Genomic DNA, 26408 nt, shown 5'->3' on the forward strand with positions numbered 1-26408 from the left:
CCCTCATTGTTGGAGAAACTGTGGACAAATAGGATCACTGCTCCATTTTTTCTGAAGTTACCCTCTAATCTCCACCCTTTGGAAAAAGGTGTTTAACATGATAGAAACCCTCCACCTCTACGCAACTAAAAGCAAACCGGATTTTGCGTGTCTACTGCTAGGGATAGATAACTTCCCATTGGGTGGCCATATACTACACACAACTCATCTTACAATGGCACACAACTGGAAAAGCTCCAGAGTTTCTTTCATGAAATGAAATATCTTCTATAGTCTCATCTAGCTGCACCTACGGAAAAATACTGCCAGTCCAAAGCAGAACATTGGATCCCTTATAGCCAAATGGGACACTAGCTGACAAATCACCCCTCAATTAGCATACAACCCCTCACATACCACCCCTCCTATATCCAGGTCTTAAACCCCCTCCTTCCCCTAACAGATCCTTTAGCCATAAGGTAAAAACCTTGAAGTTGTACCAACAAGTTTCTATAGCTGATATCTAGTACTCCGGTGATGAACTACATTACCCAGCAGATCTTACTTTTGTAAGGAGCATCAGTCTCTTTACTGTTCAACAACGTATCGCATGTTTAAGATCTCTCTGTCACGGTACAGAAACCGTATTCTAACCCAACAAATGTGTCAACTTTATTAAAAAAAACCAATAAAAATGATTGAAAAGAAAACGTTGTATGTATTCCAAGACTATTAATTATTACTACCAGGACATTATAGTCCCAGTGTTTCTGGAGGCACATCATGCAAACAGTAGCTTGATTACCACAGAAGACAAACACAGCTTGGCTCCTCCCACAGCAGTGACATCACCACAGGTCCTTCAGCCCACCGGATCTCTGTGGTGGTGGTAGGTCAGTGTGTTCTGTCAGGGGTGCTGAGTTGTGTCTGACATAATAGCAGATCAGTGGTATTCTAATTTTATTATTTTTGTCATCCCCTTTTCAAGAGCCCTAACTGTGCTGTTCTTCTGTCCATAAGACTGTTTTACATATGTTGTAAAAACTTCAATGACATCACCAGGGGGCGGAGCGATGGCATCACCATATTCACAGACAAGTGGTCGTTCATATCAAACTACAGGACATCTCGCAAAAGCTGAGTTCGCGGACAACTATGTCAATGGAAAATGTAAAAGTTATTGGAAGCAGAAGATGGCGGAAGAAAAGAATTCAAAGAAACCAAATGTCTTTGAAAAAAATAAAAGTAGTACAGTAAAGGAAAAAAAACTATAGAAATTTGTTTTCATTTAACGCCACTTAGAATTTCATAAAGAGTTTTTCATACCTTATACGGTACGCTAAATAAAACCATTGAAAAATACAACTCGTCCCGCAAAAAAACAAACCCTCGTACAGCGACCTCGATGGGTAAATAAAACGTGTTACAATTTTTTAAAAGGGGCGGAGAAAAAAACAAAACTGGAGAAAAAAAAGGGGCCGCGTTATTAAGGGGTTAATGATGTGCAGTTATCGGAGCTGAAGCATTACTGGGGAGGGGGTTACCACCGACAGATGAGGTGCAAATAATGCTGGTAAATCACTAAATGTAGCAGTAAAACATAACTTTATGAATATGTTCTATAGAGTTTAATACAAGCACTAAATGAGGGTAATAATACCAAAACTATATAATAAACACCTAGTGGTACCTTCGGGGGGCAACCGCTTCCCCACTGAGCAATACAACCAACTGTCATACACTCACCTCTCCCCCCTCCCGCTGTGTCCCACCATGGTGCTCTGTCCCTTCCCCCGCTCAGTTTACAGCTGCAGTCCCACCCGGTTTGTGGGACGTCACAGGGCTGCAGCCAATAAGAGCTCAGAGATTCATCTTTATGTGAAACTGTACAAAGGCTTTCCTGACACCCAGATAGGCGATATCCACGACACCACTCTCATCCACTACTTCTGTGAAGGGGAATGCCTTGTGGCTTGTAGTTTGCCCCCCGCCCCAACAATCACAAGTAGTCCAAACTAGCCGGGCCTCATGTAATTGTAGGGTCACAGCAAACTGCGATACAACCGTACTGACCGCCATTACATCCCAATGAGAAGAGTATTGTGGTCAGAGTCTCCATGTAGCCATAGCCGTACTAGTGACCCCTTCACCAATTTAGAGGGGGTTCTACGAATTACCAATATGAAACTAAGAGAACAAGAAAGGCAGGCAACGATATTTTATTGGCCACCATCGCTCACAAGTCCCACCAAGCAGGATTCCCACTCTGTAGATACAACCTAGCAGCTCTTACCGGTGATGCCAGATCCCTCTTCCTCCAGTCCCGCAGGGACTATATGCAAAGCGGAGCAGGAGCTGGTAGTAATACTTGGGGGAACGGGGCAGCATGGGCCAAGGCACCTCTCCAGCCCTGCACTGCCGCCGGCTACTGTAGCAGTAAGTCTGTTGAAGCAGAGATCTTCGGTAGCCACATTCTCTTACTGATGCACGATACAGCAGCCATCCGCTATGTAGTCACTGACTAACATCACTGTATGACTGGGATGCTTACATATCAGCAATTAGTAAATGTGTATTGGTGATCTGTAGGCCTTCTGATTATACACTGACTTTAATTAACACCGGTGTAGTGAATGGCTCTACTAATCCCACTAGCACATTGTCCTGCCTGGCTCACACCCCACTTCCTGCCTACAAGCCCCAGGGGCACATGCCCCACATCACCCCTCCACAGCTATGATCCTAAATACATCCATTACCTGCTGATGGGAGCGGCTGGCGAGTCTCCATCATGGCCTCCTTGTACAGATCCTTGTGTCCTTCTAAATACTCCCATTCCTCCATGGAGAAATAGACAGCGACATCCTGACACCTTATAGGAACCTGACAACACAATATACAGTCATTACCCAGAAGCCTCCAGTGCTGTTACTGTATAATGTCCCAGCATTCCCTGCAGCGTCACCTCTCCAGTCAGCAGCTCAATCTTCTTGTTGGTGAGTTCTAGAATCTTCCCTACATTGATGTTCTTATGTATCAGATGGCGAAGTGGGGGCCCCATGATTGGGCTCAGGGGTCTTCCCCATCCATCACACACAGGGGCCCGACAGTCATCACTAGAGGTCTTCTTCACTACTGTGTAATCCTGTGTATGGGGAGACAATAATAAATATCACTACTGGCATTTCCAGAGTCCATCACCTCCCCAGTGACATCATCAGTCATTACAATAGATAAGAATGACATATGACATCATCAGAATCTCTCCCCTCTCCAGTGACATCATCTGTTATTACCATAGATAACAATGATGTAATGTGACATCATCAGAATCTCTCCCCCCTCCAGTGAAATCATCTATTACCATAGATACGAATGATGTAATGTGACATCATCAGAATCTCTCCCCTCTCCAGTGACATCATCTGTTATTACCATAGATAAGAATGATGTAATGTGACATCATCAGAATCTCTCACCTCCCCAGTCAGCTGGAGGAGTATCTCTAGGGTGAGGTTGAATACACTCTCCGCCATCTTGTTTCTGTCCTTCTCCATCTTTGATGAATCAGTCCTGTAGGGACCTGAATGGAAACAATATGAACCGATGTAAAAACCACAAAAACCAACATCTCCAAGTTCAGCTGCTTTTTACGGGGTTTTCACTGAAGCGCTGCAGTGTTTTAGCGCACAATATAGATGTCTGCAATGTACATGCGTGTTGGGATGTATGTGTGACATCGGGCAGCAGAATCCTCCGGACAGCCTCCCGTTAACCCCTTCCTGCAGCCATTTCTCATCCCCACCGCCCAACGACAATTGCTATTATATCTGCTGATAAAGCTGGATGAGCGCCGGTATTGTGAGGGACAAGGAGGATTTTTAATAGCAGCATTTAATGTGGGAGAACCTTAGAAATACTTTATTAGGAATTCATTTAATAGGAAATTTTATAAAAACATTTGCTGGAATCCTTTAACCCCTTAGTGCTATAGGTAGTACATGTACGTCCTGCAGCGTCGGGGTATGTATGAACGCGCGGCGATCTCCCTCCATACAGCGGGAGCGCCGGCTGTTTACTGCGGCTGATACCAACTCCGATAAGCTGTCAATTCTGATAGCGCCATTTAAATGGGATGAGATCGCAGGGAGCCGTGCAGGTGTCATGGCAGCCGGGGGCCCTCTGTAACGCCCCGGGGCCATGCCCGTGGCTCCTCCAGAAAAGGAGTGAGAAGATGAGCCCATTCCCATCTAATTACTTCTCTGTACTAATTACTTACTGACTCCACGACCTAAATGTTTACCAGCGTCCGGATCGCGGCATCCAATAAGCCGCACAAACCTCAGTCAAGTTTACACCGCCCTATCCCGTCTGGGCCCAATCTGTAGCAGAAAGTAGGCCGACTGCTTCTATAGCGAAAACCCGTTACACGCTGCAGTCACGGAGATAACAAATATCACTAGCGAGGAACGGCTAATACATTCCTGATGACAGATGGAAAACATCCTGAAGGTCATACAAATGGCCACCAAAATAAACCTGCAGGGGGCGCCCTCCAGCCTCACCCTGCCCTGCAAAGGATTGCATCTTCTACACCCTGGTGATCAGAGGCATCTGGTCCTTCATCTACTAGGACTTACTATTCTTATACAGAGGAGTCCACATCCCGGTGGTAAGAGGAATCTGGTCCTTGAGCCGCTAGGACTAACTATTCTTACACAGAGGAGTCTAAATCCTGGTGATCAGAGGTATCTGGTCCTTCAGCCACTAGGACTTACTATTCTTATACAGAGTAGTCTACATCCTTCTGGTCAGAGGGATCTGGTCCTTCAGCCGCTAGGACTAATTATTCTTAGACAGAGGAGTCAACAACCTGGTGGTCAGAAGAATCTGCTCCATCTACTAAGAGTTACTGTTCTTACATAGAGGAGTCTACATCCTGGTGGTCAGAAGGATCTGCTGCTTCAGCAGCACGGACTTACTATTCTTATACAGAGAATTCTACATCCTTCTGGTCAGAGGGATCTGGTCCTTCAGTCACTAGGACTTACTATTCTTCTACAGAGGAGACTACATCCTGGTGGTCAGAGGGATCTGGTCCTTCAGCCACTACGACTTACTATTCTTATACAGAGGATAAGGTACTGGACAGACCCCGTTGACCATAATGAGTTCTGGATGGCAGTTTCCTGGATAAGTAGCACAGGGTGGTGTAGAGACTTCAGGCTGTCAGGCATTGTGTGTGTCAGGCCTTGGGCCTATCTCAGCTTCCATGTTATGGTTGTCATTTGTCAGGCCCTGGGAAAGCTGGATGAATTCAGTGTTCTAACCTCTCATTCCTCTCTTTTGTATCTGGCAAGCCTTCGATCTACAGGAGGACAGGAAGCCCTTTGTCCCACCGGCTACTGACAAGGAGATGCTAAATAGGCCCCTGCTGGCATGGATTGGCACCTTAGATGGTTCACGCAGACATCCTGGTGCCCAATTTTACATCAGAAGGAAATAATTTAATAAAGGATATTTGGGCGAATGAAGGTCTTAGCCAGATATGAATTAGATTTTGAGAATCTGGCTGACCAGCCGAACAAAACTCATCTACAGGCATTGAGGTCCAAGGCTCAGAGTACCCAGAACTGCATATCTGGGGAAATATGGATGTCAACCCATCCGTGCGTGGGCTCAAACCATATGTAAAATCAGGACTAAGAACATGCCACGCCCAAATTCACGTTTACATAACATAGTAACATAGTATGTAAGGCTGAATGAAGACAATGTCCATCTAGTCCAGCCTGTCTATCCTCCTGTGTTGATCCAGAGGAAGGCAAAAATCCCCAAGGGCAGAAGCCAATTAGCCCTTTTGGGGAAAAAATTCCTTCCCGACTCCCTAATGGCAATCAGACTGTTCCCTGGATCAACCCCTAATAGTTCCTACCTGCCTGTATACCCGGATTGACAATTAACCTAAGACTTATATCCTGTAATGTCCTTCCTCTCCAGAAAGACATCAAGTCCCCTTTTAAACTCCTCTATGGATTTTGCCATCACCACTTCCTCCGGCAGAGAGTTCCAGTCTAACTGCTCTTACGGTAAAGAATCCCCTTCTATGTTGGTGATGAAACCTACTTTCCTCTAATCGTAGCGGATGTGCTCTTGTTACCATCGCGGTCCTGGGTGTAAACAGATCATGGGAGAGATCCATGTGTTGTCCCCTCATGTATTTATACATAGTTATTTAATCACCCCTTAGCCGTCTTTTTTCTAGAGTAAATAATCCCAATTTGGACAGCCTCTCTGGGTATTCCAGTCCCGTCATTCCATCTATTAGTTTAGTTGCCCTTCTTTGAATCCCCTCAAGCACTGTGACATCTTTCCTGAGCACCGGTGACCAGAATTGTACGCAGTATTCCATGTGAGGCCTGACAAGTGCCTTATATAATGGAAGGATAATGTTCTCGTCCTTTGCCCCTATACCTCTTTTAATGCACCCCAAGACTTTATTTGCCTTTGCAGCAGCTGACTGGCATTGGTTACTCCAGTTTAGTCTATTATCCACTATTACCCCCAGATCCTTTTCCATATCACTTTTCCCTAGTGGTACCCCATTAAGTGAATATTGGTGACATCCGTTCCTCCTGCCCATGTGCATAGTCTTACATTTTTCAACATTGAACTTCATTTGCCATTTTCCTGCCCAAGCCCCCAGCTTATCTAGGTCCGTTTGTAGCTGTACATTGTCCTCCGTTGCATTGATTATATTGTATAATTTTGTGTCATCTGCAAATATTGATATTTTGCTGTGCAGCCCCTCTATCAGGTCATTGATAAATATGTTGAACAGAGTGGGGCCTAATACTGAACCCTGTGGCACCCCGCTAGCGACTTTGGTCCAATCAGAGTACGAACCATTTATTACCACCCTCTGCTTTCTATCATTGAGCCAATTTTTTACCCACTTACACACGTTTTCGCCCAGTCCGAGCTGCCTCATTTTGTATATTAGCCTATTATGTGGCACGGTGTCAAAGGCTTTAGAGAAGTCCAGATATACAAGATCAATAGATTCTCCCTGGTCCAGCTTAGAGCTTACTTCATCGTAGAAACTGATCAGATTTGTCTGACATGAGCGACCCTTCATGAATCCATGCTGGTGAGGATTTATTGCCTTGTTCTCCTTGAGGTACTCATCGATGGTGTCTCTCAGAATCTCCTCGAAAATTTTTTCCGTTACTGAAGTGAGACTTACTGGCCTGTAGTTACCAGGCTCACTTTTGCTCCCTTTTTTGTAAATTGGAACCACGTTGGCAATGCGCCAATCCAATGGTACTACACCGGTCTTGATAGTGTCTAGAAATATTAGATATAGCGGCCTAGCTATCTCGTCACTTAGTTCCCTTAGTATCCTTGGGTGTATTCCATCTGGGCCCGGCGATTTATCAATTTTAGTCTTCTTTAGTCGCTTCCGCACCTCCTCCTGCGTTAGGTATGAGATATTTTGTGATGGGTTCATTTTATTCCCCTGCATCTCGTGTGGAATTTCCTTTTCGTTTGTGAATACACTTGAGAAGAAACTGTTTAGTAGATTTGCTTTCCCTCCGTCATCATCAATGATCTCTCCTGCATTATTTTTTAAAGGGCCAGTGCTCTCCCTGCAAATCCTTTTGCTGTTAATATAGTTGAAAAATATGATTTTAGCGCTTCTTCGCTGCCTTCTTGCTTTAGTAGTTTGAACGCTTTCTTTTTTTCGTTTATTGCCCCCTTTACCGTCTTGTCGAGCCACATTGGTTTCCTTTTAGTTGAGTTTCTTTTATTTTTAAAGGGAATGAACTGCTCACATGAGGTGATTAGGATCCTTTAAAACTTTTCCCATTTGTCCTCTGTACCGTTATTTTTGAGGGTGTTGTCCCAATTAATGTTACCAATAGAAGTTCTGAGCTCATCAAATTTTGCTTTACTAAAGTTTAGTTTATTTGTCGCTCCCTGATAAGGCTTCTTATTGAATGACAGCTGGAAATTGATTACATTGTGGTCACTGTTCCCCAAGTGGCCCTCAAACTGCACCCCCCTTATACGTTCCGGTTTGTTAGTTAGTACTAGGTCCAGAATGGCCCTCCCTCTTGTTGGTTCCTGCACAAGTTGGTTCAGGTAATTGTCTTTAATTACTCTCAAGAACTTATCACCCCTGTGAGATTTGCAGGTTTCGTTCTCCCATGTTATATCCGGATAATTAAAGTCCCCCATGATAATTACTTTGTTGCGGTTTGACACCTCTTCTATCTGCCTTAATAGTAAGTTTTCAGTTTCTTCTGTTGCTTTTGGTGGTCTATAGAAGACCCCTATCAGGATTTTGTTATTTTTTTCTCCCTGTATTTCTACCCACAGAGATTCCACCTGTTCTTCTCCTATATCCTCCCGTAGCCTCGGCTTCAAGTTCGATTTGACGTACAGACATACCCCTCCCCCTTTCTGGTTCCTTCGGTCCCTTCTGAAGAGATTGTACCCCTGCAAATTCACCGCCCAATCGCACTTATCATCAAGCCATGTTTCCATAATTCCGACTATATCATAATTTTCATCAGTCATTCTCGCTTCAAGCTCACCCACTTTACCAATCAGACTTCTTGCATTCGTGGTCATACAATTTATCTAGTTTTTTTTTGTTTTTTAAATTTGTTTTGTTGCTATTCATACTAATGGCTGATCTATCAGTTCTAACTGTACTAACCCCACCCCCTGCTCGACCCCCATTCCCTTTGCTTGGACCCGGGTCGCTAGTTACACTGGCTACCCCACTATTTCTCATTTCACACTCCCCCCCAGTCCCTAGTTTAAACACTCCTCCAGCCTTCTAGCCATCTTTTCCCCCAGCACGGCTGCACCCTTCCCATTAAGATGCAGCCCGTCCCTACGGTAGAGCCTGTAGCCGACAGCAAAGTCAGCCCAGTTCTCCAGGAACCCAAATCCCTCCTTCTTACACCAACTCCGGAGCCACTTGTTTACCTCCCTAAGATCCTGCTGCCTTTCTAGTGTGGCTTTAGGTACAGGTAGTATTTCCGAGAAAACTACCCTGGAGGTCCGCGCCCTGAGCTTGGACCCTAGGTCCCTGAAATCATTTTTGAGGGCCCTCCATTGACCTCTAACTTGTTCATTGGTGCCAACGTGCACCATGACCGCTGGATCCTCACCAGCCCCTCCCAGTAATCTGTCAATCTGATCCGCGATGTGTCGAACTCGAGCACCAGGAAGACATCACACCGTTCGACGATCCCGGTCTTTATGGCAGATTGCCCTATCTATCTCCCTTATAATTGAGTCCCCCACCACTAGAACCTGTCTAGCCTGCCCTGCACTCCCCGCCCTAGTCTCACCGGAGCAGTCATCCGCCTGGTGTTCAGAGGGCATGTCGTGCTGCAGCGGTGCTGGCTCTCACACGCTGCTGCAACCGCTCAACGGCTGCTGCCTCCGCTCAACCGCTCACACGCTGCTGCCTCCGCTCACACGCTGCTGCCTCCGCTCAACCGCTGCTGCCTCCGCTCAACCGCTCACACGCCCCTGCCCTCGCGCAACCACTCACACGCTGCTGCCCTCGCGCAACCACTCACACGCTGCTGCCCTCGCGCAACCACTCACACGCTGCTGCCCTCGCGCAACCACTCACACGCTGACACTTATGCGCAACCGTTCAAAAAAAAATTTTTATTCCCCCCCCCCCCCCTTACAAACACTTAGACCCACAGACACACACACACACACAGAAGACACAACTAGGGCACACCAGATACACAGAAGACACACACTTAGCTCACAAACACACACAGAAGATACTTATCGGCTCCTGCGGCTCCTCCACTCCTCCTGGTGACATCACCTGCTCTCCCGGCGGCCGCTCACTCTGCCCTCCTGTCTCAGCTGCTCCGTTCTGGTCCCCTCTGCTGCTGCTGGCGCTGGACTCCTGGTGGCCTCTTGGCGTCGGCTACTTCTCTGCTCCGGTCTCACCTTACTGCCCCTGCTTCGGCGCCGGTTTCGGCTCCTGCGCTGCTGCGATGTCCCCTTCAGCCCCCTCCCCCCCCCCCAACCCCACCCCCCCCCCACCCCCCCGCTCGTGCCTCTGTCTCGGCGCGCTGCTCCTGGCGTCTGACGACATGGGGGGCTTTCCCGCCAAGATATGACCGAAAACGGGGAATTATGATTTTCCACCAGGAATACAGGACTCCACCCCAACCCACCAGTGACATCAGAGGGGGCGGGGTAAGGAGTGTTCTGAGGGTCCTTTTATAATGTGGGACCCTACAGGCCCCAAATTGTCAGATCCTACAGATACGCCTTAGCATAAGGCTTCAACGCCTTCCCACAACAGGGCGTAAATTCAAAATCCCTCTGCTCCTGGCTGCCATGTGTAGCCAGGAGCAGAGGGATGTCACCCAGCATGTGATCATTTAAAGTGTAAAAAGCTTACGTTTCATCTCCCCCCACAGATCATATCCGTGAGGGAGGATGAAATGACGTACGTAAGGCCCCTGGATTAATCCGCGGACCTTACCCTAGCTTTTGCGCACGCGCCCATCGCCAAAATGGCGGCCGCATTCGTAAAAGTCAAAGATTGCCCAGGAAATTCAAAATCTCCCTGCTCCTGGCTACAAAACTTAGCCGAGAGCCTGGAGATTTCACGGAGAGCCGCAGTGAGCGGTTCCTGATCACGGGTTCGCCATTTTTCAATGGATAATGGCGATCACGTAAAAGTTAAAAAAGGTGAAGCTTCATCGCCCCTCCCTGATGTGATCGGTGAGAGGAGATGAAACTTTTTAGCGGGGGCTCCGTATTTGCAGCCCGACGCGATCTTTCTCTGTGAACTTTCCCGGATTCTGCACATGCGACCACCGGCAAAACACCGGACACATGCGCAGGAGTCGGGGAGCCCGGGAAATGTAAAATCTCCTTACTCCCAGCAACCAACGGTCGCCGAGAGCCTGGAGCAGTGACCTTGTTGAGCGGTCGCCGGTCACGTAATAAAAAGGTAGCGATCTACCTTAGGTCTCACATGACCGGATAGGAATTACGGATTCCGCATGCCTCTGATCCGCGGTAATACGCAGATCAATCGCACTGGATTACACAATTCCGCTCACATTAGCGGGTTGGAATTACGCAATCCACTGGCAGAAAAGAGAACGCAGCAGGTTCTATTTTACTGAGGATATCAGCAACATAGAGCCCATTGTGCTCCATGGTCGTGGATATACCCGCTGCCCACACGCAACTACATAGTGTACGGGCTGCGGGTACCCGTGTCATCGCTAAGCGACGGTGCGGGAAATACAAACAAAAAAAATATATATACTGCGCATGACCGCCTGTGTGAGTAGGCAGTTATGCGCAGTACATTACGTGGTTGTACGCAGGGTCACAGCCGGGCTCACAGCTGGGATCCGCTGCGGTCCTCCGCAAGCGGATTCCACATATGGCCGCATGAGCCCGGCGTTATTCAGATCGCTACCTGTAATACGCAATTTACAAGAAGCCCCGGGAACGCCCGCCTTCATGCAGTTCCAGGAGCAGCTTGTTGAGCGCCTTCTGTGTGAGACCGCCGCACTTCGGCAAGCTTACGGAGACCCAAAGAGCGCCACTTTTTACACCCCATCCGCGCGGCTGAGGTCACAAAATAGCCCCCAAAAAGCATGAGAGGAGGGGGGATACCCGGTTTTATTGCCCGATGTACCCATCCCAACCAGCCTCCGTAATTACCCCTGTCTTCGGAAATACCACACAGTTCATATTATTACTTTCAGCTAAGATTTGGGGAACGCTGAAAAGGGGGGGAGGGGTGTAGGAATTTTTCAACGTGTCAATTTTTATTTCGTACAAGTGGGCAATGGGGCCTGGAATTTATTCAGTTGTGCCCTGCAATCCAACAGTGTTCCCTCTATTACAGGCCTTGCCATGTTTCCTGTAAGTAGATTAGGGCCACAGCGGGAATGTTTTTGAACACGGGACAAACGGGGGTATCCATTTTGGGGTGAACGTCTTCATTCATGTGTGTGCTGTTCAAAAAAAGTGTTTTTTAATATGGCAATTGCCAAAAAAAAGGAAAATCACAATTTTTTCCTTTTGCTTTGCTTGAATTCATTCAAAAACTGTGGGTTCAAAATACACAGTACACCCCTAGAAAAATTTGGTAAGGGGTCTAGTTTACAAAATGGGGTCATTTGTGGGGTTTCTCTATGGTTTTGGCCACTCAAGAGCTCTACGAGTGGGCAATGGGGCCTAAAACACCTTCAAGCAAATTTATGTTCTGAAAGACACCGACTACTCCTTTCATTTTGGCCCCCGTTGTGCATCCAGACATAAGATTAGGGCCACAATGGGCATGTCTCTGAACACGGGACAAACAGGGGGATCCATTTTGGGGTGTCAATCCTCATTTTTATGTGCACTATAGAAAAAAAATAGGTCTTTAAATTTGAATTCCTGAAAAAAAAGCTGTGTGGTCAAAATGCTCATGACTCTCCTCAGTTGATACATTAAGGGGTGTAGTTTTTAAATTGGGGTCATTTGTGGGGGTATCTATCATTCTGACACCTATGAGCCTTTGCAATCTTAGCTTGGTGTAGGAAAACAACGGGTTCTTCAAAATGCTGAAAAGTAATGTTAAATTTGTACAGCTCCTAAATGGTTAAAAAAACACACAAGTTTTTCAAACATGCGTCCAGAATAAAGTAAACAGGTGGAACTATATATCCCATCAAAACTTTGTACAGTATGTTTGGACATATTTGAGATATTATAGCTGAAAATGTGAAAAAATGACAATTTTTTCAAAATTTTCACAATATTGGTACTTTTAATAAATATACATAAATACTATCAGTCTATTTTTACCAGCTAAATAAAGTACAACATGTGGCGAAAAAACAATGTCAGAATCACTGGGATATGCAAAACCTTTACGGAGTTATGCTATGTTGAACGACGCATGTCAGATTTTCAAAATTTGGCTCCGTCACTAAGGCACAAACAAGCTTCGTCACTAAGGGGTTAATGTGAAACTGTACAAAGGCTTTCCTGACACCCAGATAGGTGATATCAACGGCACAACTTTCATCCACTACTTCTGTGAAGGGGAATGCATTGTGGCTTGTAGTTTTCCCCCCGCCCCGACAATTACAAGAGGTCCAAACTAGCCGGGCTTCATGTAATTGTAGGGTCACAGCAAACTGTGATCCAACCGTACTGACCGCCATTACATCCCAATGAGAAGAGTATTGTGGCCAGGGTCTCCATGTAGCCACAGCCGTACTGGTGACCCCTTCACCAATTTAGAGGGGTTCTACGAATTACCAATATGAAACTAAGAGAACAATAAAGGCAGACAATGATATTTTACAAGTCCCACCAAGCTGGATATCCACTCTGTAGATACAACCTAGCAGCTCTTACCGGTGATGCCAGATCCCTCCTCCTCCGGTCCTGCAGGGATTAAATGCAAAGCGGAGGATCTGGTGGGGATAGTTGGGGGGACAGGGGCAGCATGGGCCAAGGCACCTCTCCAGCCCTGCACCGCCGCCGGCTACTGTAGCAGTAGGGCTGGTGGAGCCGAGATCTTCTGTAGCCACATTCTGTTTGATATATCAGTCATCCGCCACATAGTCGCTGACTAGTGTCACTGTAGGACCGGGATGCTTACATATCAGCAATTGATAAGGCCGCCTGCAGACGACTGGGTCGGATCCTGCAGTGAGAATTGTCGCAGAGGGACCCGACCCGAGCCCCTGAAGGGACCAGCGCGGCTCCGGGTCTTTGCTGTGTCGGCTGCCGGCCAGCAAGCACATGCCGGAGCGGAGCCGCCAGCCGGGGAGTGACATTTCTGTGTGGGGTTCTCAGAGCTCCGCACAGAAATAGAGCATACCGCGATTTGTTTTCCACACGTGATTTCGCGCAGACAAATGGCGGCCGTCTGCATAGGATTGCGTTTTCTAACACAATCTTATGCCAGCTTGCACAGGCATAAATTCAGCGGGAAATCCTGCTGCGGAATTTCCACCCGTGTGCCGGGGGCCTAAATGTGTACTGGTGATATGTAGGCCTTCTGATTATACTGACTTTAATCAACTGTGTAGTGAATGGCTCTACTAATCCAACTAGCACAGTGTCCTGCCTGGCTCACACCCCACTTCCTGCCTACAAGCACCAGGGGCACATGCCCCACATCACCCCTCCACAGCTATGATCCTGCTACATACATCCATTACCTGGTGATGGGAGCGGCTGGCGGGTCTCCATCATGGCCTCCTTGTACAGATCCTTGTGTCCTTCTAAATACTCCCACTCCTCCATGGAGAAATAGACAGCGACATCCTGACACCTTATAGGAACCTGACAACACAATATACAGTCATTACCCAGAAGCCTCCAGTGCTGTTACTGTATAACGTCCCAGCATTCCCTGCAGCGTCACCTCTCCAGTCAGCAGCTCAATCATCTTGTTGGTGAGTTCTAGAATCTTCCCTACATTGATGTCCTCATGTATCAGGGGGCGAAGTGGGGGCCCCATGATTGGGCTCAGGGGTCTTCCCAATCCATCACACACAGGGGCCCGACAGTCATCACTAGAGGTCTTCCTCACTACTGTGTAATCCTGTGTATGGGGAGACATTAATAAATATCACTACAGACATTTCCAGAGTCCATCACCTCTCCAGTGACATCATCTGTTATTATCATAGATTAGAATGACATATGACATCACCAGAATCTCTCCCCTCTCCAGTGACATCATCAGAAACTCTCACCTCCCCAGTCAGCTGGAGGAGTATCTCTAGGGTGAGGTTGAATACACTCTCCGCCATCTTGTTTCTGTCCTTCTCCATCTTTGATGAATCAGTCCTGTAGGGACCTGAATGGAAACAATATGAACCGATGTAAAAACCACAAAAACCAACATCTCCAAGTTCAGCTGCTTTTTACGGGGTTTTCTCTGAAGCGCTGCAGTGTTTTAGCGCACAATATAGATGTCTGCAATATACATGCGTGTTGGGATGTATGTGTGACATCGGGCAGCAGAATCCTCCGGACAGCCTCCCGTTAACCCCTTCCTGCAGCCATTTCTCCTCCCCACCGCCCAACGACAATTGCTATTATATCTGCTGATAAAGCTGGATGAGCGCCGGTATTGTGAGGGACAAGTAGGATTTTTAATAGCAGCATTTAATGTGGGAGAACCTTAGAAATACTTTATTAGGAATTCATTTAATAGGACATTTTATAAAAACATTTGCTGGAATCCTTTAACCCCTTAGTGCTATAGGTAGTACATGTACGTCCTGCAGCGTCGGGGTATGTATGAACGCGCGGCGATCTCCCTCCATACAGCGCGAGCGCCGGCTGTTTACTGCGGCTGATACCAACTCCGATAAGCTGTCAATTCTGATAGCGCCATTTAAATGGGATGAGATCGCAGGGAGCCGTGCAGGTGTCATGGCAGCCGGGGGCCCTCTGTAACGCCCCGGGGTTGTCCTGGCAGAATGCCTATCAAGCCATGCCCTTGGCTCCTCCAGAAAAGGAGTGAGACAATGAGCCCATTCCCATCTAATTACTTCTCTGTACTAATTACTTACTGACTCCACGACCTAAACGTTTACCAGCGTCCGGATCGCGGCATCCAATAATCCGCACAAACCTCAGTAAAGTTTACAGCGCCCTATCCCGTCTGGGCCCAATCTGTAGCAGAAAGTAGGCCGACCACTTCTATAGCGAAAACCCGTTACATGCTGCCGTCACAGAGATAACAAATATCACTAGCGAGGAACGGCTAATACATTCCTGATGACAGATGGAAAACATCCTGAAGGTCATACAAATGGCCCTCCAGCCTCACCCTGCCCTGCAAAGGATTGCATCTTCTACACCCTGGTGGTCAGAGGCATCTGGTCCTTCATCTACTAGGACTTACTATTCTTATACAAAGGAGTCTACATCCTGTTTGTCAAAGGGATCTGGTCCTTCAGCCCCTAAGACTAATTATTCTTAGACAGAGGAGTCAACAACCTGGTGGTCAGAAGAATCTGCTCCATCTACTAAGAGTTACTGTTCTTACATAGAGGAGTCTACATCCTGGTGGTCAGAGGGATCTGGTCCTTCAGCCGCTAGGACTTAATATTCTTATACAGGGGAGTCTACATCCTGGTGGTCAGAGGGATCTTCTCCTTCAGCCGCTAGGATTTACTATTATTATACAGAGGAGTCTACATCCTGGTGGTCAGAGGGATCTGGTCCTTCAGTCACTAGGACTTACTATTCTTATACAGAGGAGTCTACATCCTGGTGGTCAGAGGGATCTTCTCCTTCAGCCGCTAGGATTTACTATTATTATACAGAGGAGTCTACATCCTGGTGGTCAGAGGGATCTGGTCCTTCAGTCACTAGGACTTACTATTCTTATACAGAGGATAAGGTACTGGACAGACCCCGTTGACCATAATGAGTTCTGGATGGCAGTTACCTGGATAAGTAGCACAGTGTGGTGTAGAGACTTCAGGCTGTCAGACATTGTGTGTGTCATAGGCCCCTGCTGGCATGGATTGGCACCTTGGATGGTTCACGCAGACATCCTGGTGCCCAATTTTACATCAGAAGGAAATCATTTAATAAAGGATATTTTGGCGTATGAAGGTCTTAGCCAGATATGAATTATATTTTGAGAATCTGGCTGACCAGCCAAACAAAACTCATCTACAGGCATTGAGGTCCAAGGCTCAGAGCACCCAGAACTGCATATCTGGGGAAATATGGATGTCAACCCATCCGTGCGTGGGCTCAAACCATATGTAAAATCAGGACAAAGAATGTGCCACGCCCAAATTCACGTTTACATAACATAGTAACATAGTATGTAAGGCTGAATGAAGACAATGTCCATCTAGTCCAGCCTGTCTATCCTCCTGTGTTGATCCAGAGGAAGGCAAAAATCCCCAAGGGCAGAAGCCAATTAGCCCTTTTGGGGAAAAAATTCCTTCCCGACTCCCTAATGGCAATCAGACTGTTCCCTGGATCAACCCCTAATAGTTCCTACCTGCCTGTATACCCGGATTGACAATTAACCTAAGACTTATATCCTGTAATGTCCTTCCTCTCCAGAAAGACATCAAGTCCCCTTTTAAACTCCTCTATGGATTTTACCATCACCACTTCCTCAGGCAGAGAGTTCCACAGTCGAACTGCTCTTACGGTAAAGAATCCCCTTCTATGTTGGTGATGAAACCTACTTTCCTCTAATCGTAGCGGATGTCCTCTTGTTACCATCGCGGTCCTGGGTGTAAACAGATCATGGGAGAGATCCTTGTATTGTCCCCTCATGTATTTATACATAGTTATTTAATCACCCCTTAGCCGTCTTTTTTCTAGAGTAAATAATCCCAATTTGGAGAGCCTCTCTGGGTATTGCAGTCCCGTCATTCCATCTATTAGTTTAGTTGCCCTTCTTTGAATCCCCTCAAGCACTGTGACATCTTTCCTGAGCACCGGTGACCAGAATGGTACGCAGTATTCCATGTGAGGCCTGACGAGTGCCTTATATAATGGAAGGATGATGTTCTCATCCTTCGCCCCTATACCTCTTTTAATGCACCCCAAGACTTTATTTGCCTTTGCAGCCGCTGACTGGCATTGGTTACTCCAGTTTAGTCTACTATCCACTAGTACCCCCAGATCCTTTTCCATATCACTTTTCCCTAGTGGTACCCCATTAAGTGAATATTTGTGACATCCGTTTCTCCTGCCCATGTGCATAGTCTTACATTTTTTCAACATTGAACTTCATTTGCCATTTTCCTGCCCAAGCCCCCAGCTTATCTAGGTCCGTTTGTAGCCGCACATTGTCCTCCGTTGCATTGATTATATTGTATAATTTTGTGTCATCTGCAAATATTGATATTTTGCTGTGCAGCCCCTCTATCAGGTCATTAATAAATATGTTGAACAGAGTGGGGCCTAATACTGAACCCTGTGGCACCCCGCTAGCGACTTTGGTCCAATCAGAGTACGAACCATTTATTACCACCCTCTGCTTTCTATCATTGAGCCAATTTTTTTCCCACTTACACACGTTTTCGCCTAGTCCGAGCTGCCTCATTTTGTATATTAGCCTATTATGTGGCACGGTGTCAAAGGCTTTAGAGAAGTCCAGATATACAAGATCAATAGATTCTCCCTGGTCCAGCTTAGAGCTTACTTCATCGTAGAAACTGATCAGATTTGTCTGACATGAGCGACCCTTCATGAATCCATGCTGGTGAGGATTTATTGCCTTGTTCTCCTTGAGGTACTCATCGATGGTGTCTCTCAGAATCTCCTCGAAAATTTTTTCCGTTACTGAAGTGAGACTTACTGGCCTGTAGTTACCAGGCTCACTTTTGCTCCCTTTTTTGTAAATTGGAACCACGTTGGCAATGCGCCAATCCAATGGTACTACACCGGTCTTGATAGTGTCTAGAAATATTAGATATAGCGGCCTAGCTATCTCGTCACTTAGTTCCCTTAGTATCCTTGGGTGTATTCCATCTGGGCCCGGCGATTTATCAATTTTAGTCTTCTTTAGTCGCTTCCGCACCTCCTCCTGCGTTAGGTATGAGATATTTTGTGATGGGTTCATTTTATTCCCCTGCATCTCGTGTGGCATTTCCTTTTCGTTTGTGAATACACTTGAGAAGAAACTGTTTAGTAGATTTGCTTTCCCTCCGTCATCATCAATGATCTCTCCTGCATTATTTTTTAAAGGGCCAGTGCTCTCCCTGCAAATCCTTTTGCTGTTAATATAGTTGAAAAATATGATTTTAGCGCTTCTTCGCTGCCTTGTTGCTTTAGTAGTTTGAACGCTTTCTTCTTTTCATTTATTGCCCCTCGTACCGTCTTGTCGAGCCACATTGGTTTCCTTTTAGTTGAGTTTCTTTTATTTTTAAAGGGAATGAACTGCTCACATGAGGTGATTAGGATCCTTTTGAACTTTTCCCATTTGTCCTCCGTACTGATATTTTTGAGGATGTTGTCCCAATTAATGTTACCGATAGTAGTTCTGAGCTGATCAAATTTTGCTTTACTAAAGTTTAGTTTATTTGTCGCTCCCTGATAAGGCTTCTTATTGAATGACAGCTGGAAGTTGATTATATTGTGGTCACTGTTCCCCAAGTGGCCCTCAAACTGCACCCCCTTTATACGTTCCGGTTTGTTAGTTAGTACTAGGTCCAGAATGGCCCTCCCTCTTGTTGGTTCCTGCACAAGTTGGTTCAGGTAATTGTCTTTAATTACTCTCAAGAACTTATCACCCCTGTGAGATTTGCAGGTTTCGTTCTCCCATGTTATATCCGGATAATTAAAGTCCCCCATGATAATTACTTTGTTGCGGTTTGACACCTCTTCTATCTGCCTTAATAGTAAGTTTTCAGTTTCTTCTGTTGCTTTTGGTGGTCTATAGAAGACCCCTATCAGGATTTTGTTATTTTTTTCTCCCTGTATTTCTACCCACAGAGATTCCACCTGTTCTTCTCCTATATCCTCCCGTTGCCTCGGCTTCAAGTTCGATTTGACGTACAGACATACCCCTCCCCCTTTCTGGTTCCTTCGGTCCCTTCTGAAGAGATTGTACCCCTGCAAATTCACCGCCCAATCGCACTTATCATCAAGCCATGTTTCCGTAATTCCGACTATATCATAGTTTTCATCAGTCATTCTCGCTTCAAGCTCACCCACTTTACCAATCAGACTTCTTGCATTCGTGGTCATACAATTTATATAGTTTTTTTTTGTTTTTTAAATTTGTTTTGTTGCTATTCGTACTAATGGCTGATCTATCAGTTCTAACTGTACTAACCCCACCCCCTGCTCGACCCCCATTCCCTTTGCTTGGACCCGGGTCGCTAGTTACACTGGCTACCCCACTATTTCTCATTTCACACTCCCCCCCAGTCCCTAGTTTAAACACTCCTCCAGCCTTCTAGCCATCTTTTCCCCCAGCACGGCTGCACCCTTCCCATTAAGATGCAGCCCGTCCCTACGGTAGAGCCTGTAGCCGACAGCAAAGTCAGCCCAGTTCTCCAGGAACCCAAATCCCTCCTTCTTACACCAACTCCGGAGCCACTTGTTTACCTCCCTAAGATCCTGCTGCCTTTCTAGTGTGGCTTTAGGTACAGGTAGTATTTCCGAGAAAACTACCCTGGAGGTCCGCGCCCTGAGCTTGGACCCTAGGTCCCTGAAATCATTTTTGAGGGCCCTCCATTGACCTCTAACTTGTTTATAGGTGCCAACGTGCACCATGACCGCTGGATCCTCACCAGCCCCTCCCAGTAATCTGTCAATCTGATCCGCGATGTGTCAAACTCGAGCGCCAGGAAGACAACACACCGTTCGACGATCCCGGTCTTTATGGCAGATTGCCCTATCTATCTCCCTTATAATTGAGTCCCCCACCACTAGAACCTGTCTAGCCTGCCCTGCACTCCCCGTCCTAGTCTCACCGGAGCAGTCATCCCCCTGGCGTTCAGAGGGCATGTCGTGCTGCAGCGGTGCTGGCTCTCACACGCTGCTGCAATCGCTCAACCGCTGCTGCCTCCGCTCAACCGCTCACACGCTGCTGCCTCCGCTCACACGCTGCTGTCTCCGCTCACACGCTGCTGCCTCCGCTCAACCGCTCACACGCTCCTGCCCTCACGCAACCACTCACACGCTGCTGCCCTCGCGCAACCACTCACACGCTGCTGCCCTCGCGCAACCACTCACATGCTGCTGCCCTCGCGCAACCACTCACACGCTGACACTTATGCGCAACCGTTCAAAAAAAAATTTTTATTCCCCCCCCCCTTACAAACACTTCGACCCACAGACACACACACACACACACAGAAGACACAACTAGGGCACACCAGATACACAGAAGACACACACTTAGCTCACAAACACACACAGAAGATACTTATCGGCTCCTGCGGCTCCTCCACTCCTCCTGGTGACATCACCTGCTCTCCCGGCGGCTGCTCACTCTGCCCTCCTGTCTCAGCTGCTCCGTTCTAGTCCCCTCTGCTGCTGCTGGCGCTGGACTCCTGGTGGCCTCTGGGCGTCGGCTACTTCTCTGCTCCGGTCTCACCTTACTGCCCCTGCTTCGGCGCCGGTATCAGCTCCTGCGCTGCTGCGATGTCCCCTTCAGCCCCCCACCCTCCCCCGCTCGTGCCTCTGTCTCGGCGCGCTGCTCCTGGCGTCTGACGACATGGGGGGCTTTCCCGCCAAGATATGACCGAAAACGGGGAATTATGATTTTCCACCAGGAATACAGGACTCCACCCCAACCCACCAGTGACATCAGAGGGGCGGGGTAAGGAGTGTTCTGAGGGTCCTTTTATAATGTGGGACCCTACAGGCCCCAAATTGTCAGATCCTACAGATACGCCTTAGCATAAGGCTTCAACCCCTTCCCACAACAGGGCGTAAATTCAAAATCCCTCTGCTCCTGGCTGCCATGTGTAGCCAGGAGCAGAGGGATGTCACCCAGCATGTGATCATTTAAAGTGTAAAAAGCTTACATTTCATCTCCCCCCACGGATCATATCCGTGAGGGAGGATGAAATGACGTACGTAAGGCCCCTGGATTAATCCGCGGACCTTACCCTAGCTTTTGCGCAAGCGCCCATCGCCAAAATGGCGGACGCATTCGTAAAAGTCAAAGATTGCCCGGGAAATTCAAAATCTCCCTGCTCCTGGCTACAAAATTTAGCCGAGAGCCTGGAGATTTCACGGAGAGCCGCGGTGAGCGGTTCCTGATCACGTGTTCGCCATTTTCCAATGGATAATGGCGATCACGTAAAAGTTAAAAAAGGTGAAGCTTCATCTCCCCTCCCTGATGTGATCGGTGAGAGGAGATGAAACTTTTTAGCGGGGGCTCCGTATTTGCAACCCGACGCGATCTTTCTCCGTGAACTTTCCCGGATTCTGCACATGCGACCACCGGCAAAACACCGGACACATGCGCAGGAGTCGGGGAGCCCGGGAAATGTAAAATCTCCTTACTTCCAGCAACCAACGGTCGCCGAGAGCCTGGAGCAGTGACCTTGTTGAGCGGTCGCCGGTCACGTGATAAAAAGGTAGCGATCTACCTTAGGTCGGTCTCACATGACCGGATAGGAATTACGGATTCCGCATGTCTCTGATTCGCGGTAATACGCAGATCATTTGCATTGGATTACACAATTCCGCTCACATTAGTGGGTCGGAATTACGTAATCCACTGGCAGAAAAGAGAACGCAGCAGGTTCTATTTTACTGCGGAGATCAGCAACACAGAGCCCATTGTGCTCCATGGTCGTGGATATACCCGCAGCCCATACGCAACTACATTGTATACGGCTGCTGGTACCCGTGTCATCGCTAAGCGACGGTGCGGGAAATACAAACAAAACAATATATATACTGCGCATGACCGCCTGTGTGAGTAGGCAGTTATGCGCAGTAGATTACGCGGTTGTATGCAGGGTCACAGCCGGGCTCACAGCTGGGATCCGCTGCGGGTCTCCGCAAGCGGATTCCACATATGGCCGCAGGAGCCCGGCGTTATTCAGATCACTACCTGTAATACGTATTTTATAAGAAGCCCCGGGAACGCTCACCTTCATGCAGTTCCAGGAGCAGCTTGTTGAGCGCCTTCTGTGCGAGACCGCCGCACTTCGGCAAGCTTATGGAGACCCAAAGAGCGCCACTTTTTACACCCCATCCGCGCGGCTGAGGTCACAAAATAGCCCCCAAAAAGCATGAGAGGAGGGGGGATACCCGGGTTTATTGCCCGATGTACCCATCCCAACCAGCCTCCGTAATTACCCCTGTCTTCGGAAATACCACACAGTTCATATTATTACTTTCAGCTAAGATTTGGGGAACGCTGAAAAGGGGGGGAGGGGTGTAGGAATTTTTCAACGTGTCAATTTTTATTTCGTACAAGTGGGCAATGGGGCCTGGAATTTATTCAGTTGTGCCCTGCAATCCAACAGTGTTCCCTCCATTACAGGCCTTGCCATGTTTCCTGTAAGTAGATTAGGGCCACAGCGGGAATGTTTTTGAACACGGGACAAACGGGGGTATCCATTTTGGGGTGAACGTCTTCATTCATGTATGTGCTTGACAAAAAACTGTTTTTAAATTGACAAAATTGACAAAAAAATGAAAATCGTGGGCAATGGGGCCTAAATCACCTTCATGCAAAATGTCTGTTCTGAAAGTCACCGATTACTCCTTTCATTTTGGGCCCCGTTGTGCATCCAGACATAAGATTAGGGCCACAATGGGCATGTCTCTGAACACGGGACAAACAGGGGTATCTCTTTTGGGGTGCAAGTCTTCATTCATGTGTGTGCTGTTCAAAAAAAGCGTTTTTTAATATGACAATTGCCAAAAAAAATGAAAATCACAATTTTTTCCTTTTGCTTTGCTTGAATTCATTCAAAAACTGTGGGTTCAAAATACACAGTACACCCCTAGATAAATTTGGTAAGGGGTCTAGTTTTCAAAATGGGGTCATTTGTGGGGTTTCTCTATGGTTTTGGCCACTCAAGAGCTCTACGAGTGGGCAATGGGGCCTAAAACACCTTCAAGCAAATTTATGTTCTGAAAGACACCGACTACTCCTTTCATTTTGGCCCCCGTTGTGCATCCAGACATAAGATTAGGGCCACAATGGGCATGTCTCTGAACACGGGACAAACAGGGGGATCCATTTTGGTGTGTCAATCCTCATTTTCATGTGCACTATAGAAAAAAAATAGGTCTTTAAATTTGAATTCCTGAAAAAAAAGCTGTGTGGTCAAAATGCTCATGACACCCCTCAGTTGATACATTAAGGGGTGTAGTTTTTAAATTGGGGTCATTTGTGGGGGTATCTATCATTCTGACACCTATGAGCCTTTGCAATCTTAGCTTGGTGTAGGAAAACAACGGGTTCTTCAAAATGCTGAAAAGTAATGTTAAATTTGTACAGCTCCTAAATGGTTAAAAAAACACACAACTTTTTCAAACATGCGTCCAGAATAAAGTAAACAGGTGGAACTATATATCCCATCAAAACTTTGTACAGTATGTTTGGACACATTTGAGATATTATAGCTGAAAATGTGAAAAAATGACAATTATTTCAAAATTTTTACAATATTGGTACTTTTAATAAATATACATAAATACTATCAGTCTATTTTTACCAGCTAAATGAAGTACAACATGTGGCGAAAAAACAATGTCAGAATCACTGGGATATGCAAAACCTTTACGGAGTTATGCTATGTTGAACGACGCATGTCAGATTTTCAAAATTTGGCTCCGTCACTAAGGCGCAAACAAGCTTCGTCAATAAGGGGTTAATGTGAAACTGTACAAAGGCTTTCCTGACACCCAGATAGGTGATATCAACGGCACAACTTTCATCCAGTACTTCTGTAAAGGGGAATGCATTGTGGCTTGCAGTTTTCCCCCCGCGAATCACAAGAATTCCAAACTAGCCGGGCTTCATCTAATTGTAGGGTCACAGCAAACTGCGATACAACCGTACTGACCGCCATTACATCCCAATGAGAAGAGTATTGTGGTCAGAGTCTCCATGTAGCCACAGCCGTACTGGTGACCCCTTCACCAATTTAGAGGGGTTCTACAAATTACTAATATGAAACTAAGAGAACAATAAAGGCGGACAATGATATATTATTGGCCACCATCGCTCACAAGTCCCACCAAGCTGGATATCCACTCTGTAGATACAACCTAGCAGCTCTTACTGGTGATGCCAGATCCCTCCTCCTCCGGTCCTGCAGGGATTAAATGCAAAGCGGAGGATCTGGTGGGGATAGTTGGGGGGACAGGGGCAGCATGGGCCAAGGCACCTCTCCAGCCCTGCACCGCCGCCGGCTACTGTAGCAGTAGGGCTAGTGGAGCAGAGATCTTCTGTAGCCACATTCTGTTTGATATAGCAGTCATCCGCCATACAGTCGCTGACTAGTGTCACTGTAGGACCGGGATGCTTACATATCAGCAATTGATAAGGCCGCCTGCAGACGACCGGGTCAGATCCTGCTGCGAGAATTGTCGCAAAGGGACCCGACCCGAGCCTCTGAAGGGACCAGCGCGGCTCCGGGTCTTTGATGTGCCAGCTGCCGGCCAGCAGGCACATGCCGGAGCGGAGCCGCCAGCCGGGGAGTGACATTTCTGTGCGGGGCTCTCAGAGCTCCGCACAGAAATAGATCATACCGCGATTTGTTTTCCACACGTGATTTCGCGCAGACAAATGGCGGCCGTCTGCATAGGATTGCGTTTTCTAACACAATCTTATGCCAGCTTGCACAGGCGTAAATTCAGCAGGAAATCCTGCTGCGGAATTTCCGCCCGTGTGCCGGGGGCCTAAATGTGTGCTGGTGATCTGTAGGCCTTCTGATTATACTGTCTTTAATCAACTGTGTAGTGAATGGCTCTACTAATCCAACTAGCACAGTGTCCTGCCTGGCTCACACCCCACTTCCTGCCTACAAGCACCAGGGGCACATGCCCCACATCACCCCTCCACAGCTATGATCCTAAATACATCCATTACCTGGTGATGGGAGCGGCTGGCGGGTCTCCATCATGGCCTCCTTGTACAGATCCTTGTGTCCTTCCAAATACTCCCACTCCTCCATGGAGAAATAGACAGCAACATCCTCACACCTTATAGGAACCTGACAACACAATATACGGTCATCACCCAGAAGCCTCCAGTGCTGTTACTGTATAATGTCCCAGCATTCCCTGCAGCGTCACCTCTCCAGTCAGCAGCTCAATCATCTTGTTGGTGAGTTCTAGAATCTTCTGTACATTGATGTCCTCATGTATCAGGGGGTGAGGTGAGGGCCCCATGATTGGGCTCACGGGTCTTCCCCATTCAACACACACAGGGGCCCGACAGTCTTTACTAGAGGTCTTCCTCATTACTGAGTAATCCTATGTATGGGGAGACATTAATAAATATCACTACAGACATTTCCAGAGTCCATCACCTCCCCAGTAACATCATCTGTTATTATCATAGATTAGAATGACATATGACATCACCAGAATCTCTCCCCTCTCCAGTGACATCATCTGTTATTACCATAGATAACAATGATGTAATGTGACATCATCAGAATCTCTCCCCTCTCCAGTGACATCATCTGTTATTACCATAGATAACAATGATGTAATGTGACATCATCAGAATCTCTCCCCTCCCCAGTGACATCATCTGTTACCATAGATAAGAATGATGTAATGTGACATCATCAGAGTCTCTCACCTCCCCAGTCAGCTGGAGGAGTATCTCTAGGGTGAGGTTGAATACACTCTCCGCCATCTTGTTTCTGTCCTTCTCCATCTCTGATGAATCAGTCCTGTAGGGACCTGAATGG

At 47.1% G+C, this 26408-nt stretch overlaps 1 protein-coding gene across 1 annotated transcript in view; it reads right to left on the bottom strand.

The window, feature by feature from the left end:
- Positions 1-26408, bottom strand: part of LOC136627325 (oocyte zinc finger protein XlCOF7.1-like) — a 722169-nt gene that overhangs the window by 669543 nt on the left and 26218 nt on the right. Inside the window, exons 2-10 of the mRNA XM_066602331.1 lie at positions 26297-26400; positions 25783-25962; positions 25577-25700; positions 14766-14869; positions 14432-14611; positions 14226-14349; positions 3459-3562; positions 2945-3124; positions 2739-2862 (exon numbers count right to left, since the gene is read on the bottom strand). Of these exons, the coding sequence (XP_066458428.1) occupies positions 2739-2862; positions 2945-3124; positions 3459-3562; positions 14226-14349; positions 14432-14611; positions 14766-14869; positions 25577-25700; positions 25783-25962; positions 26297-26374 (1198 nt within the window). The 5' untranslated portion in view covers positions 26375-26400. The remainder of the gene's footprint in view (positions 1-2738; positions 2863-2944; positions 3125-3458; positions 3563-14225; positions 14350-14431; positions 14612-14765; positions 14870-25576; positions 25701-25782; positions 25963-26296; positions 26401-26408) is intronic.

This window comes from Eleutherodactylus coqui, chromosome 5 (genome assembly GCF_035609145.1).
Source record: "Eleutherodactylus coqui strain aEleCoq1 chromosome 5, aEleCoq1.hap1, whole genome shotgun sequence".
Taxonomy (NCBI): Eukaryota; Metazoa; Chordata; class Amphibia; order Anura; family Eleutherodactylidae; genus Eleutherodactylus; species Eleutherodactylus coqui.